Genomic DNA, 16,712 nt, shown 5'->3' with positions numbered 1-16,712 from the left:
GAGGCTGAGCCTGGACCCCTGCGCTGCTGGGGTCTGGACTCCTGGGCCCCCGTAGACGCGCTCAGCTCTGTAACTGAGTAGAGAGGCTCACGGCAGAGCAAGACAGCTGCTTGGTCTGTGGAGGGCTCTGCACGCGGGTGCCGGGGGCAGGTTTATCTGGGAAGGAGGGCGCTGCTGCACGAATCTTACCCTTTTACCCTCACCGTGTGGACGAGACACGTCTGAGAGGCAGGGAGCCTTAGCCCAGGTGGTGGGGGGATTAGTTAGTTCATGACCAGTTCTCCCTGCGGGTCTCCCTGTTATGTCCATCGTAACAGATGCCGGTTCCGTTTTGCAGGACGGTACCATTTATTTCCTCGTTCGTGCCTCGCGGTCGCCCTTTGAGCACCCTTCGCCACCCCGTCCCCGCCCCCACCTTAGAAGCCTTAGCTGTCGGAAAACGTCCCTGTCCCCCAAGGGGATTTCCGGCTCTCTCTCACCCTGTGTGTGTCAAGCCCCCAGGGGTATCTCAGGAGCAAACCCTGACCCTTTGCTTCTCCCCAGTCTGCCCTCGTCCCGTGAAGACACCGAGACGGGTGTGTCACGGGCTTGTGCGTCACAGGGGAGCTCCTGCTCGACGCCAGTGGGCGCTGTTACCTGCGTCAGGTGCGCACCCCGTCAGCAGCTGTCTGCCCTTCGCCTGTTTCTAGAACTCCAGGCCCATGTTCCTCAGTGCCGTGGAGGACTGCGAGTACACCTTCTCCTGGCCCACGGCCGCCGCCTGCCCTGTGAAGAGCAACGTGCACGACGACTGCCAGGTCACCAACCCCTCCACGGGTGAGGGGCGCTGCCGGCCACCCATCCCCACCCCCTCAGCACACACGCGTACACGTGCACACACACGCGTGCACGCATACACACACGGCCACACAGATGCACACACACACGTGCGCACACACGCAGGTACACACGCACACACATGCGCACACACGTGCGCACACACACGGCCACGCAGATGCATACACACATGCGCACACACGCAGGTACACACGCACACACGCATGTGGGCACACACGTGCATACACACACGGCCACGCAGATGCATACACACACGTGCGCACACACGCAGGTACACACGCACACACACGCGCGCGCACACACGTGCATACACACACGGCCACGCAGATGCATACACACACGTGCGCACACACGCAGGTACACACGCACACACACACGCATGTGGGCACACACGCACGTGCACACGCGCGCACGTGCATACACACACATGTGCGCGCGCGCAAGCGGTGAGAGACCCAGTGTGAGGCTGGGGAGCAGGCACACCGGGCAGCAGCATCCTGTCCTGTGGGTGCACGTTTGGCCTTTCCTGCTGGATCTGCCCGGTCCTGTTGACACGTGGTTCTTCAGTGGAGAAGAGACTAAGCACCTCCCTGAAAGCCGTGCTCCCCGTAACTCCTGTTTCTGGGGTGCTGGTCCCAAGCTCTAGGCTGGCGGAGCTGGAGTCAGTCTCCTGTTCCTTTCAGAGTTGACGTGGGGCAACGAGGAAACCACAGGATCTCAGCGCTGGGGCCCGGAAAGGTTTGGGGGTGGGTCACTGGCAGCGGGAGGGATGCCGGCGGGCCCTCCTGACTCCACCGGAATCGCCGTGGCCGCTGTGGCCCAGGCGCAGGAGGACACCCTGAGCCGCTGTCTCCTGGGTACTTTCTAGCTGTCAGGAAAGTTTTGGGGGGCCGCGTCAGCGAAGGGGGGCGGTGACACGTGACGAGGAATCAGGAGGCCCGCTGGCCGGCGGGATCTGTGTGTGAGCGCCAGCGATGGGTCACGGTGTCCCCATCCCTTCCCCCGAGCAGGACACCTGTTTGACCTGAGCTCTCTAAGCGGCAGGGCCGGCTACACTGCCGCCTACAGCGAGAAGGGGCTGGTCTACCTCAGCGTGTGCGGGGACAACGAGAACTGCGCCCCTGGCGTAGGTGAGTGCGGCCCGCCCTCCCTGCCCCGAGGTCGGCCTCGGCCTCCGCGTCCCTCCCGCGAAGAGGTCAGATGCCTTCATCGGCAGCAGTGGGCTGGTTGGGGTGCGGGGGCTTCGTGGCCACATGATGGAATACTAGATGTGTAACATTTGCTGAAACCACACGGGACCCTCCAGAGTGTTAGCTGTGAATTTCAAAGTCTGGTTCTGCAGAAAGTTCTCATGGGAATGCGAGTGGTTTGAATCCATAATTGTGTGTCTTCCACTCTCCCTTGTGCGTTTGGGACAGGGGCCTGCTTCGGGCAGACCAGGATCAGCGTGGGCAAGGCGAGCAAGAGGCTGAAGTACGTGGACCAGGTCTTACAGCTGGTGTACGAGGACGGCTCCCCCTGTCCTTCCAAGACCGGCCTGAGCTACAAGAGCGTGATCAGCTTCGTGTGCAGACCCGAGGCCGGGCCCACCAACAGGCCCGTGCTCATCTCCCTGGACAAGCAGACGTGCACGCTCTTCTTGTACTGGCACACGCCCCTGGCCTGCGAGCAGGTGGTGAGTCGGGCTGGGCCCGTGTGGCGCGGCCCACCCGGGGGCCCTGCGCTGCTTCTCCTGCGACTCCCTCGGGCCCCTAGCCTGTCTCATCCACTCCTGGGGCCCCAGTCATACTTGGTTCAAAGTGCCCGATGTTAGGTAACCAAGCATTTGTGGTGCTGGTCCACCCTTCGTGCTCTTTTGGTTCAGCTTATGTTCTCGTGGGTGACTTGGGGGTCAGGAACACGTATTGCAGACACCAATGAGGCCTGTTTCCTGCTTGACAGACGGAATGTTCCGTGAGGAACGGCAGCTCCATCATCGACTTGTCCCCCCTCATCCACCGCACCGGGGGGTACGAAGCGTACGATGAGAGCGAGGACGACGCCTCCGACACCAGCCCTGACTTCTACATCAACATCTGCCAGCCGCTGAACCCCATGCACGGGGTGCCTTGTCCCGCCGGCGCCGCTGTGTGCAAAGTTCCCATCGATGGCGCCCCCATAGTGAGTAGGGAACCAAGGGCGGAGACCATCCTGCAAGATTTTTAACAGTCTCCTTCATGCTGTGTTTCTGGCTTTCACTGGAGAAAGAATGGGGAAATGAGCCAGGACTACGTGCGTCTGAGTCCACTAGGGGAGGCGGACTGCAAGGGTTTGTGCATTGAGCTGTCGGGGGATGAGGGTGGTCAGCAGTTATGGAAGAAAATGTGAACACACGTGTACACTGTTTTGTATCAGGTCAGAAGGCTCAAGGACGCTGATGGAACTTGGTTTCTTGGCTTACATGCGGGTCTTGTGTCACTGAAACGCTTGTGAAGTGCAAGCAGGTTCTTTGGTAAATGAGTTGTAATTAAGGGTATAAGCTGGTTTGCTAATAGCTGAGCGTTCTGCCTTCCAGTATAGATTTGGATCTCTAAACATTGTCTCCATGAGTTATAGTCATGTTTTGTCAGATTCTTGGTATGTTTTATTTGAAATGCATCTCAAAAGTGGTGTGTTTGTCTGCATTCTTTAAACAGGGAGTCCTGTCATAAGGTATCTAGATGTCCTTTTAAAAAATGGATGTTATCTGTGGTGTTGGTGGGGAGAGACGTTGGGAGGGGTGGGGAAGTGGGCCGCGATATGAACTTGACAGAGGCGTAGCTACGTGACAAGTGCAGGGCCTGGAGCAACCAGATGTTGGCAGGAGGGGCTCTGGTGTCAGCCTTTCTAGTGGTGCAGGGGGGAGCCTTGGTGTGAACCACTTGCTGACAGGTCCAGTCTGCTTTGTTTTCCCATCTGGCTATCTTTTCTCAGATTTAAAAAAATGCAGGAAGTTCTCTAATTAGAGAGGGTGTTGTGTCATTGTGGACCTAACATGCCCCACAGTGGTGAACAAAGCACGTTGTGACTTCATTCACACACACACACACACTCAGTACACACATGCTCATCTCACACATGCACTCATCACACGCACTCGTCACCCACGCTGTCATCACACACACATGATCATCACATGCACACTCATCACACACACACTAATCACACATGCATCTCACACTCATCACACACACTCATCACATGCACACATCACGCACACTTATCACACACACATCTCACACTCGTCACACGCATTCATCACACACACTCATCGCCCATGCTCTCATCACACACTCATACGATCGTCACATGCACACTCATCACAAACACAGTCATCACACGCACTCATCACACACACTCGTCACCCATGCCCTCATCACACACACGATCATCACATGCACACTCATCACACATATGCATCTCACTCATCACACGCACTCATCACACACACATCACAGTCATCACACTCATCACGCACACTTATCACATATCTCACACTCATCACATGCATTCATCACACACAGTCATCACACTCATCACACAGTCATCACACTCATCACACACCCTCCTCTCACACACCCATCACACGCACTCATCACACACACTCGTCACCCATGCCCTCATCACACACACGATCCTCACATGCACACTCATCACACACACAGTCATCACACTCATCACACACATGCATCTCACTCATCACACACACTCATCACACACACTCGTCACCCATGCCCTCATCACACACACGATCATCACATGCACACTCATCACACACATGCACCTCACTCATCACATGCACTCATCACACGCACACATCACACAGTCATCACGCTCATCACACACATCACACACATGCATCTCATCACACACACTCATCACACAATCTCACACATCACATGCATTCATCTCACACAGTCACCACACTCATCACACACCCTCCTCTCACACACCCATCACACGCACACTCATCACAATCACATGCACTCATAACACACTCATTTCTCACACACACTTACTCATCACACACGTACATACACACCATTCCTGGCCGGTCACTTTTCTTTCACTCACGTGTTTATTTGCTCGAAAACACTTGCTGAGCAGCCAGTGTGTGCCAGGGGCTGTGTGAAGCCGCGGAAGACGGCGGGGAGTGAGTAAGCGTGTGCTCAGTGCCCCCTGAGGCCACGCCGTGGGCACCACCGAGGAAGCAGCTGTCCCTGCGCAGTGCTGGGCAGGAGGAGACGGGGCATTGTTGGGGCAGCCACGTGGGCTCCTGCTTCCCACCAGCCGGAGCCAGAAACCGTGCAGCTGCCCCGGTGTAACTGGAGAGAGACATTCCTGTTGCCTAGAATTGTCAAAAATTGACCCTGAGTAGAAGTAGAACCATTGTTATTAATGTAGGACCGAAACTGATAACCACTGGCAAACAGGTTTCTTTGTGGTGCCTTATTGTCAGGACTTTTCAGATGAGCTGCTATTAACCCAATGTCTTTAGGTGCTACTCATCTTTAAAACAGATGGCATGTAATTTTTGCAATTCTCTGTTAGCCGTTTTTCCACTAACTTGGGGAAAAATTACTTTTCTGAAACATTGCTTTTTTCTTTGTTTAGGATATTGGTCGAGTCGCAGGACCTCCGATACTCAATCCCATAGCTAACGAAGTTTACTTGAACTTTGAAAGTAGTACTCCTTGCCTGGTGGACAAGCATTTCAACTACACCTCACTGATCGCCTTTCATTGTAAGAGGGGTGTGAGCATGGTAAGTGAGCGCCTGTTTACAAGGTAGGAGCCAAAGTGTGGGTCGATGAACCAGAGCTGGAAACCCATAAAGCCTGTTTCAGACCAAGAATGCCTGTGTTCACAACGCCTGCCTTGCATCATGTGGTGTGCCAGTGGTTCATGGAATAACTTAAAGCCATTAATTTAACAATAAGTAAGCCCACCCTGAGTTACCAGGGCAGATTTTGCACACACAGGCTTGTTGTAATTTAAAAATATGAAACACTTGAGCATAGAAGTGGCCTTCACCTTTGCCTACCAATATACAAAAGTGTCAACTTTGGTTTTCTTTTTTTAAATTATAACATTACTTATCTTATTGGGAAGTCAGATGTTTTGGCAGCTGTAATCACTCAGGACATAATCCAAATTTTGGAAGTTAGCAAACAAAAGACCTCTGGAATCAAAATAGCTACAACAAATTTGTACAATCTACTTTTAAGGAGGCCATTGATTTTTGTTTTACATGCATTTAAAAAACAGAACTGGTTTCCATTAAAAAAAAGTGCTGTTTTATAAAGAGTTTTGCATTAGTTTTCTCTCAACCTCCCTCGGAGAATGGGAGATAAATTGGTAGATTGTGGCCCCTGTTTTGCACTGACTCAGAAGGGCCGCCTGATGTCACATGGCTCTGCAGGGGCAGCTGGGCGCCCACCCACTGCTCCAGTGGAGAGCTCTTTGCTCCAGGCAGCCTGGTTTTCAGCCCCTTACCTGTACTTCTGAAATCCCTAAAACTCCAAAAACTTACAATCCTTTGACGTGAGTGGACTGGGGCTACTTATGGTCTGTGTTCGTCACACCTGATGTGAATATGTAGAAGTGTTAATGTACTTGATTACAGGACTGTGTGTGTGTGTGTGTGTGTGTGACACACACATATCCTGAACTGCCTCTGAAAACCCTGAAGGTGATGAATTCTAAGGCTCTTGTGGCTGAAGGAGCGCAAGTAAAGGTCGTGGTTCTGTAACATGGAATCTCAGTAAGATGACATTCTGATTCCCTGGCCTGTAGCAGGTTTGTGAGGGAGAGGGGGCTGTGGCTGCCACAGATGGGTGACTGGACAGTGGCAGGAAGTGGCCTGGCAGCAGCCTGCCAAGGAGGGGCAGTACAGTCATTGAGAGAAGGGGGAGAAACAAACCATTGCTTTCTGGGGCCTCTGCATATAGAGCCCCAAAGCTCCCAGACAGACCTTTCCCTGTTCACAAACTGTTGGGTGTGAGGATAATCCTGAGTGATCAAGGCGAGGGAGGCTGTGATCGTCGGCTCCATTGTCTCTGCAAGTGGGGTGTCTGGACACACGTCCGCAGGTACCCCTGGACTTGCGCTGGTCTCGGAGCAGCGGCGTGCTAAGAGTGGTCAGTACTTTGGGGTTTTAGAAACGGTATCTCACGCTGCATGTGCGTCAAGTTTGGAAAGATTTTCGAGGAGATTTTCTCTCCCTGTGTTTTTTTATCTTTAGTGGAGATATTTTCATCACTTACATTTATAGAAAAACAGATTCTCAGCTACAGCTAAAAATGAAATTCCTCATCTGTTTCTGTGGCTGTCGCTGATTGAGGGAGGGAGAAAGCACCTTGATTTATGTTTATTTATGATACTTGGCCTGTGGAATGTCTTGCCAGGTCACTTCTCTACCTTATCGTAAACATCCTCAGTTTCCAGAGGCGGTGGAGCAGAGATGCATACAGAATCACTTGCCTCCATCCTTCGCAGCGGGAGGGTCTTGGTTTCACACGCTTCTCTGTCATGACGTTTAAAGATCCTTCCCTTTCTGCCTTTGAGCTGGTAGCATGGAGCCCTGAGATGCTGTCCCTCTGTAGGTGCAGGGCCACGGCCTAGGGGCAGCGAGGAGCTGGGGCCTGGGCAGGCCTGCCTCGCGGTGCTGGAGGGCAGTGCTGCTTCCTTGCCGCTGGCGGGGACGATGGCTCCCTCCTCTTGGAGAGAGGCCACTGTGGGTCACCCCGAGCCCCTGGCGGTCTGGAGGCAGCGCAGGAGCCCGCAGCCCCCGGGCAGGTGTCTCTGGCACTTGCGGGGGAACAGGGAGGACGCTGTGCTTATTAACCCGCGTGGGTTCAAGCCCGAGCCCTTCCTTAAAACAGGGCACTCCGAAGCTGCTGAGGACCAGCGACTGCGACTTTGTGTTCGAGTGGGAGACGCCACTGGTGTGTCCTGACGAGGTGAAGGCAGAGGGCTGCTCCCTGACGGACGAGCGGCTGCACTACAGCTTTAACCTGTCCAGCCTCTCCAAGAGCACCTTCAAGGTAGCGCTGCTGCCCCGGCGCCCGCCATCTCGGGGCCGCCGCCTGGGTGCTTTCTGACGCTCGCTTGCGTTTCGCAGCGTGGCGCGTGTGGTCACTGGAGGACGTGTGGCCGCGAGGCAGTGCGAGGCGGGGGGGCGGCCTTACTCTGTCCCGGGCGGGGCTCGGACGGTGTGCAAACCAGTCGCGGCTCACGCCGGAGATGAGCCTCGCGGTGGGAGCGATTCTTTGTTTTGGAGGGTTCCGCGGCCCGGTGAGGGTGCAGGGGGGCTCTTCATGTCGCAGATGGAGAGCCGGAGGCCGCTCGTGTGTGACCGCACGTGGACACGTGTGTGACCACGTGCCCGTAAGGGGCGGGGCCGGCAGAGGCCATGTGGACCCCCTCTGTCTCCAGCGTGACCGCAGAGGTGCTGGGGACAGGGAGCTGTGGGCCCCCGACTCGAACACATTTGGGTGTGTAGGGGGCTGGTCCGGCCCCGGCCTGAGCGCTGTGGACTGTTTGTTACGTGGCTGGGGCCGTGGCCTACATCCCTGTGACGTAGGCGTTGCTGAGTCGTATGGCCGTGGACCGAGCCCGCGGGATCCCCTGCCTCCCAGGGGACGGCGGCTGGTGAGCGGTGAGCTCCGAGGTGTGTGCCCAGGTGCCAGCGGCCTGGCTGCTGTAACGGAGACCGTGCCTGGGTGCAGGCTCTCCCGATGGGTGCTCAGCAGAGGCTGGGCGGCAAGGGCGGCACCTTCGGTCAGGCTGCGGCCGCTCTGCGCTCAGCTCTGAGTCCTCGGCGTTCCCAGCTTACAGGCGGGAGACGTGGGCTTCGGGAAGGGGGGCGAGCCGCCTGGGGTCTCGCAGCTGCCGCCCCCCACGGGCCCGCGGGAGCACGGCCAGCAGGGCTGCCACTGGTGGGCAGGGCCTCGGTGCGGAAGGCGCCCAGAGAGTGGACAGGGCGTCGCCCTCTGGAGGGGGGCAGGGCCCCAGAGGAGGAGGTGAGCGCCCAGGCGCCCGGGTACAGCCGTGGACCCAGCCGCCGCTTGCCTGCACGCGCCCGCCTCCCGCAGCGCCGGCACCCTGCACCCGGAGACCCCTCACGGCCGCGGGGTGATGTCTCTCCAGGTGACCCGAGACTCGCGCACCTACAGCATCGGGGTGTGCACCGCGGCTGCGGGCCTGGACCAAGGAGGCTGCAAGGACGGAGGCGTCTGTCTACTCTCCAGGAGCAAGGGGGTGTCTTTCGGGAGGCTGGCGTCGATGAGACTGGATTACAGGCACCAGGACGAAGCTGTCATTTTAAGTTACGCCAACGGAGATAATTGCCCTCCAGGTAAATCTTTGCAGGGGAGTGAATCTTAACGTTCCCAGGAAACATGAAATTAGACGTGGCAGCAGGAGAGAACTGAGGAATGATGCTGTAGATGCTGCGAGCACCGGGACCTTGGCTCGGACCGTGGGACGATCCATCCTAACAGCCCTAGGTGTGAGCTCTCGGGCCCTCGAACTGCTTGTCACGTTGTGGCCGGGAGGCCTGGCAGTCCCCACGTTGGTTGAGAGTGACCATTTCTATGCAGAGTCCTTGTTTGAGGTGACGGCGCCTGGTAAGGCACAGCCAACGTGGTGCTGATAATCAGGGTCACGCAGACTTCTTCTCTTTCCAGAAACTGAAGAAGGCGACCCGTGTGTGTTTCCCTTCGTGTTCAATGGGAAGAGCTATGAGCAGTGTGTTCTGGAGGGCAGGGCCAGGCTCTGGTGTGCGACCACCGCAAACTACGACAGAGACCACGAGTGGGGCTTTTGCAGACACTGTAAGTGGGAGAGTGCCAGGTCCCAGCCAGGCCGGTGAGGTAGCCTTGTACCCATGGTAGGCTTGCTTCGTGCTCAGATCTTTCTGGACGTCCAAGTAAACGGCAGTGATTCTGTTGCATATAATCTTCTAGCCAGGGCTATTTTCCATGAAGAAAAGTCGTCTTTAATTGTTCTGTGGGATGTATTGCGTAACCGTGGATGTACTGCACGGCAGGGCCAGGTGGGGGGCAGGTTCGAGGTGGTCAGCTCGCCCACTCCCCAGCTCAAGGGACTCGTGTCTACACACCAGTTTTCAGCACCGGTGATTCACGTTCACTCTCAGCAGAATTGCTCCTGTCCTGGGTCTGCAGGGTGGTGAGGGGGTAATCAGGCCTGCAGGGGCTCGTCGGTTGATCGTCTGGTCTGTGGTGGGCTGGGCTGGGCAGGGGCGGGGGTCACGGCCAGCCGGGCCCAGCATCCTTGCTGCTGCCGCATAGAGAACGGGCACGCGAGGGAGTCCTAGTAACACATGTGGCACAGACTGATGTGAATTCCCAAGGAAAGCGATGGGATAAATGCTCGAGAAGTTGTTTAGTGTTTGTAAGTCATCAGGGAGCAAAATGATACAAATTAAGGAGTTAGAAATATTAAGTTTACAAGGGACTACTGTAGCTTTGTTTGGAGGCTTATTAAGACAGGACCTTTCTCCTGGTCTGTTGGATGACACGTTTTTAGGTAATGAATTACAGGTATCTTATTGTTACTGTTTTCATTTTTTATTGTCATTCATACATTAATCAAATACCGAATACCTGTCTGCAAGGCACCGCGCTATTGCTGTGAGGTTGATAAGTGCAGAAGGAGATACTGTGCCCCGAGGGAACTTGGTCTATTTAGGGTTGAGATACATGAATGGAACACGACGAGACCTGGCCGGGGCTGCATGGGGAGCGGCCAGGGATGGACAGGGTCCCTAAGGGCCAGCGCAGCGGAGGCGGGGAGGAGCCTAAGGACGAGTGAGGGACAGGCCAGGTCTGACTGGTCCCCGTGTGCTGCCCCAGCCAACAGCCACCGGACGTCCGCGATTATCTTCAAGTGCGACGAGGATGCCGATGTGGGGCGGCCACAGGTCTTCAGTGAAGTTCGTGGGTGCGAGGTGACGTTTGAGTGGAAAACCAAAGTCATCTGCCCCCCGAAGAAGATGGAGTGCAAGTTCATCCAGAAGCACAAGACCTACGACCTGCGGCTGCTGTCCTCCCTCACCGGCTCCTGGTTCTTTGTCCACGATGGGACCTCGTGAGTGCCCCCCACCTCGGCCGCGTGCTGACGGGCTGGGTGCTTGGTGCTTTAGCTCAGACCCTGAAGGCGGGATGGCCTCATTCCTCTGACGCTCAGGGCGGCCTGGTGCGCGGCGGGTGGTTTGGAAGCAGAGGCGACAGAAACCTTCAGAACCCAGAGAAGCCCCTGGTCCGCTGTGGGCCTGATGGAATTAGTCTCGGTTTGGTGCATGTTTGTGAGGGGCAGCCGTCCGTGGCTGCGTGTGTCGGGGCGCGTGAACCGTCCCGGCTCTGCTGCCCGAAGTCCCTAGGCTGTGCTGGCCCGCGGTGGCTTAGCTGGACTGACTGCTCCCTGCATAGCGCCTTCCCCCAGGCGCTCCGGGATCCTTCTGTCCACACGGCAGGGGGGAGCGTGGACCTGGAGGGCCTAAGTAGCCATAAGCGAGGGAACGACTCGCCGGGGTTTGAGCCGCTGCTTGTCCTGACTAAACCACCCGAGTCTCGGGGCTCACCCCGTGTGCCTACTTGGCACACTCGCTTCTTCAGCATCCAGCCGCTCTTTGGCCTTTCTTTACCCAGAGACCTGTTTCAGTGCTGCGTCCGGAGGTGCTGCGAAATCCTTGGCTATCAGAACGATTACCTTTTCTGGAAGGAATGGAAGGAGCTGCCCCCGAGTGTGCAGGACAGACACTGACCTTGCCTCTCTCTGTGTCATTTTACAGGTACTACATCAACTTGTGTCAGAAAATATACAAAGGGCCCCTGGACTGCTCTGAAAGAGCCAGCGTTTGCAAAAAGAGCCCCTCTGGCGACGTCCAGGTCTTGGGGCTCGTTCACACGCAGAAGCTGGACGTCATAGGTAAGTCCTGGACCCTTGTTGCATGGTCACAGGTGTCGTGTCAGAGTCGGGAAGGTGGAGGTGTCCTCCTGTGACCAGAGGGTCAGCACTGGCTTTGGTTGAAGCCTCCAGGTGTTACTTTCAGTGACTGTTTCTCAGGCACTTGGCACCTCCCGGAGCATCAGAATAAGTACTGCTCTGTGTCGTCCGGGACGGCAGGTCCTAGTCTGTGTGTCTAGAGGGCTGGGCGATCTTGGGGAGGTGTTTGTCCTCAGGAGGAGGGCAGAACGTTCAGGGTTCCTCTGAGTCCCTGCTCCAGCCTCCGTGTATATGTGCAAGTGTTTATCCGGGGAAGCCAAACGCTGACATGAGAACCTGGTAAAGACGATTCAGGGTACATTTTCATAATGTTTTAATTCGGAAACACAAAATGAAGCTCGTTTTCATAGAAAATTCATCTTGCAATTGGTTGAGTGAAAGAGTCTTTCATCACGTAAAAGGAAAAGGCAGGGTTTTCTTAGTTTAGGAACAGTCAGGTGTGTTGGGAGGACAAGGAAGAAACAACGTTCACTGTGCCTGTCTGGCTGGAGGGGGTCCCCGAGCTGTCCTGATTAGAGCACGGGGAGCCTTATGTCCACTCCAGCTGTTGACAGGGAGAAAGGGAGTTCTGGGGAACCACTGTCACCCTTGAGAAAAACCCCGACTCTGCAGGTTGAAGTGGGGCGAGTCACCCCCCGGCAGGAGTGGCCAGACCTCCTGGCCCACGGCCCGCCCTCCGTTGGAGATCTTGGTCGTAGCCGCCACGAAGGGCATAGGGGCTGCGGGTGGGTCTGTCCCTGCTGTCTCGTCCTCGTGGATATTTGACCCGTCTCTCGCTCGGTTTCCCACAGCCAGGTGAGAAAAACTAGAACATTGAAGCCTCATGAAAAGATGAGCTAGTAAAACCTGTTCCCTGATACACCAGGCGGGGTCTTACCCTTGGGCCCCAACAGGACGACCATCTAAGGCCAGTCGCCGTGACCCCCACGAGCATTTAGGGGGTGTGACCTTGTGGGTGAAGAGATGGACTCTTGTCCCAGGAATTAACAGTCCCCGGCAACCAGGCTTTGTACGTGTGTGTACATGTGTGATTTATGCGTGTGTACACGTGTGGTCCTCAGTGGCCCGGGTAGGTGTTAGAGTCCATTTCACAGGTTGGGTAATTGGAGGTGTGGAAGGTTGAGCGTGTTGTCCGTCTAGTATGACGGTGGAGGCACTTCATCAAGACCTGTACCTGTTGGTTCCACGTTCCAGAAGTTTAAGCATTTCTCTTCAAAGCTGTGGAACCCTTTCTTACAAAATTTTCACCGAAGCCCAATATTTAAAACAAACTCACCCAGAGCAGCCTTGAACCTGGGTGGGTCCGGGAGCATGGGCCTCACCTCCTGTCGAGGGGTCCCCGTGCCTTGGCCATGCCCCGGAGAACACCTGGGCAGCGGGTGCCGCCCCCTCCGCATCCCCTGTCTCGAAGGACGTGGGTCGGGTGTGTGAGGGTCAGGCTGGAGGACTGTCCCGTGCTGGCCCCGAGAGCCACCGTCTGTGCGCTGAACCCCTGTGAGACGTGCCCCTGGAAGCGCGGCCTTGCTTTGCGCGGCCCCTGCAGGCTGGGCTTCCCCTGGTTCTTTGACCACGTGGAGAAGAACCTTCAGAAGCAGAAAAAGCTCCGCGTGGAGCCAGGAGGCCTGAGGAAACCAGAGCTGTGGTGTGTGGAGTGTCACGCTGGAGGGTGGACGTCTGGCGCCTGCCCTGTCCTTCCCGGGAGGCTCAGGGTGGGGTGGAGGAACGCGAGGGGAAGCGCCTAAAACGGCACAGGAGTTGCGCACGGCGGGGGGGCCCCGCACGCACGCTGCACCGGGCGCTCCCCGCTCGGCCCCGGACCGCACGCTGCGGGGGTCTCCCGGCCGCACAGGTGAGGAGACGGTGCGCGGGGGTCGGCTGGGGTCTGAACCCCGGTCTCCTCTTGCTGTGCGGGCAGCGATGCGGGCCAGGCGCAGTCACCAGGCTTGGCGGCGCTGATGGACCCGTGTAATGAGTCTCCAGAGGCACAGACGTTTGTTCGTGATACAGGTTTGACTTCTGACACGGGGGCTCCTGCGATGCCCTAGAAATAGCGTCAGTTCAGTCGTTTGTGTTTCAGATGACAGAGTCATCGTGACTTATTCAAAAGGCCATCGGTGTGGTGACAATAAGACGGCATCTGCCGTCATCGAGCTGACCTGTGCGAAGACAGTGGGCCGGCCTTCGTTCACAAGGTGAGGGGATGGGGTTCCCCAGGGAAGCTGTGTGCAGGGCCTGCCGGGACCCCGTCGGAATTTCTCCCCGTGGTTTCCCCTTGGGGGCGGCGAGGGGCACCGGCCGCTGAGACCCACGGCCTGGTGGAGCCGGAGCTGCCCCGCACGGGGAGGGGTCCCTGGATGGGGGCTGTGACACGCGTAAAGCAGGATTTCACCGGCTTCCGGCTTTGAATGTCACAGTGTAACCAAAAGGGCATTGATTGGTGCCACCCAAGGCCAGCTGTTCAAGCAACCTGTCTTGGACCCACGGCTGGCACAGTGGCACCTGGGATGCTTGCTCTTGGATTATCCTGGAAATCTCTGGGCAGCTCCGTGTCTGGGGCTGTGGAGGGGGGGACCGTTTGGCCAGCAGAGGGAGCGTGTGAGCTGCTGTGTTTGTGAACTGACCAATTCCTTCCAGAAACTGGGCTTGGGAAAGGGGAGACCCAGGCGTTGTCAAAGGATTGAATCAGTTGGAGAGTCTGAGGTGCTTGTAAAGCAAATATTCAAAAATCTAGGAGCAAATCTTTCCAGCTTTTAGACGTTGCACAGTTTCTAAATTTTAAGAATACATGTAAGCGCTTGCCTGCTTTTTCACATGGCAGATGGGCTGGATGGGCATCTTCCTGATCGTAAGTCGCCCTCCTAGCCCGGCGGCGTCCTCTGGTTTGGGAGGGTGGCCGTGACCGTGGTCTGTGTGCCGCCTGCAGGTTCGACATGGACAGCTGCACCTACCACTTCAGCTGGGACTCGCGCGCAGCCTGCGCAGTGAAGCCGCAGGAGGTGCAGATGGTGAACGGGACCATCACCAACCCGGCCAACGGCAGGAGCTTCAGCCTCGGGGACATTTATTTCAAGTCAGTGGAGCATTTTCCTTCTGGGTGCTGCCACGTAGTCAGATCTCTCCCCGGCCAAGGGCTGCGAGATAAAGAGGCCCAAGTGTTTGTGTGTTTTAGTTACTGTTTCCAGGTAGTCGTCATATTTCGCTCAAACAGAGGGCAAGCACTACTTAGCTATTGAGTGTAACGCCAAAGATGCTGAGTTCTCCTGAGCGTAAAAATAAAGTCGCCCCTCCTCCCTCGCCCAGGGGGCGGAGCTGGAACCTTCTGAAACAATTTTTGATGAGGAACTTCTGGGCTTATTAGTTTGTGAATAAAAAAATCAGTTGCTCAGCGGTGTCACTGGGTGGGTCTTGGGGTCCGGGGCTGTGCCTGGGCAGGGGGAAGCGGGCATGGTGCGGGGCACAGCATCTGAGAACAGGGCAGCGAAGCTCCGAGCGCGGAGGGGTGGGCAGTAGGACGGGGAGACGGCAGGTGGTGCCCTCGGCAGTATCCTGCAGCCCTGCCCCGTATCCTGGGCTTTGGGTCCAGGTGACAAAGGGCTCTCTCGAAGGACCGTTGGAGTCACCCGACCTTTTCTGTCTCTTTAGGCGATTCAGCGCCTCTGGGGACATGAGAACGAATGGGGACAAGTACCTGTACGAGATCCAGCTGTCCTCCATCACGAGCTCCACGAACCCCGCGTGCTCCGGGGCCAACATCTGTCAGGTGAAGCCCAACGACCAGCACTTCAGTAGGAAAGTCGGGACTTCTGACAAAACCAAATACTACGTTCAAGGTAACTCTCTCCCTCCATGTGCCATGTTTAACTTCCTTGGAGGAACTGTAACGTATTTTCATGAACAAACGCCCTGCAGTTGAAACGTCAGATCAGTTTTAGCACAAAAGCCCTGGGTCCGATCCTGTGTCTTGACACGCGCTTGTCATAGCGGACTGAGCAGCGTGTGTCAGACCCGAGCGGTTCACTGTAGGGAAGATTTACCTCCTAAACCAACAAGCAAAACCTGGTCTAAACCAGAGGTGGTGAGGTGGGCGTGCATGGCCACGTCCGGAATTTCCTTTGGTTTGGTTTTTGTCACAATATGTCTTTATTTTGAAACTTCAGATGTTACTGTAGAAGGGTAGGAGGTTTCGGGTTTGTCAAAAGGATGAGAAGAAAAGAGAGACCTGACCCAAGTATTCGGGTGGGTGTGGAGGAGGGCATTCCGCTGCACTGATGGAGCTTTTCCTTTGTTCTTTTTGTTCCCTTCCAGTTTTATTGAAATGTAATTGACATACAGCACTGTATAAGTTTAAAGGGCACAGCATAATGATTTGACTTACATACATTATGAAATGATGACCGCAGCAAGTTTAGTGAACATCTGTCATCTCATATGGATACAGAATTAAAGAAAAAGAAAAAAAAAATTATTTTTTCTTGTGAGGCGAACTCTTAGGATTCACGCCCTTAATGACTTTCAAATGTAACATACAGTAGGGTTTATTATGTTTAGCAAGTGGCATATGATATCCCTATTATTAATTTATTTTATAATAAGAAGTTTGTACCTTTTGACCACCTTCATCCAATTCCCTCTCCCCCCAACCTCCTCCCCTGGTAACCACAAATCTAATCTCTTTTTCTGTGAGTTTGTTTTTGAAGTATAATTGACCTACAACGCTATTTCAAAATGATCACCACGATAAGTCTGGTTACCATGTCTCACCACACAAAGATATTACATAATTATTGACTATATTCCCCACACTCTACACTTCATACCCGTGACTCA

At 55.5% G+C, this 16,712-nt stretch overlaps 1 protein-coding gene across 1 annotated transcript in view; it reads left to right on the top strand.

Moving 5' to 3' along the window:
* IGF2R (insulin like growth factor 2 receptor) overlaps positions 1-16,712 on the top strand; it is a 110,312-nt gene that overhangs the window by 86,839 nt on the left and 6,761 nt on the right. The window contains exons 32-44 of the mRNA XM_061207284.1: positions 690-816; positions 1,848-1,967; positions 2,256-2,512; positions 2,779-2,997; positions 5,470-5,619; positions 7,739-7,900; positions 9,006-9,213; positions 9,545-9,691; positions 10,733-10,967; positions 11,671-11,807; positions 13,963-14,077; positions 14,809-14,955; positions 15,528-15,715. Of these exons, the coding sequence (XP_061063267.1) occupies positions 690-816; positions 1,848-1,967; positions 2,256-2,512; positions 2,779-2,997; positions 5,470-5,619; positions 7,739-7,900; positions 9,006-9,213; positions 9,545-9,691; positions 10,733-10,967; positions 11,671-11,807; positions 13,963-14,077; positions 14,809-14,955; positions 15,528-15,715 (2,212 nt within the window). The remainder of the gene's footprint in view (positions 1-689; positions 817-1,847; positions 1,968-2,255; positions 2,513-2,778; positions 2,998-5,469; positions 5,620-7,738; positions 7,901-9,005; positions 9,214-9,544; positions 9,692-10,732; positions 10,968-11,670; positions 11,808-13,962; positions 14,078-14,808; positions 14,956-15,527; positions 15,716-16,712) is intronic.

The sequence above is a fragment of the Eubalaena glacialis genome, chromosome 12 (assembly GCF_028564815.1).
Source record: "Eubalaena glacialis isolate mEubGla1 chromosome 12, mEubGla1.1.hap2.+ XY, whole genome shotgun sequence".
Taxonomy (NCBI): domain Eukaryota; kingdom Metazoa; phylum Chordata; class Mammalia; order Artiodactyla; family Balaenidae; genus Eubalaena; species Eubalaena glacialis.
This window is presented reverse-complemented; position numbering and strand designations above follow the sequence as displayed.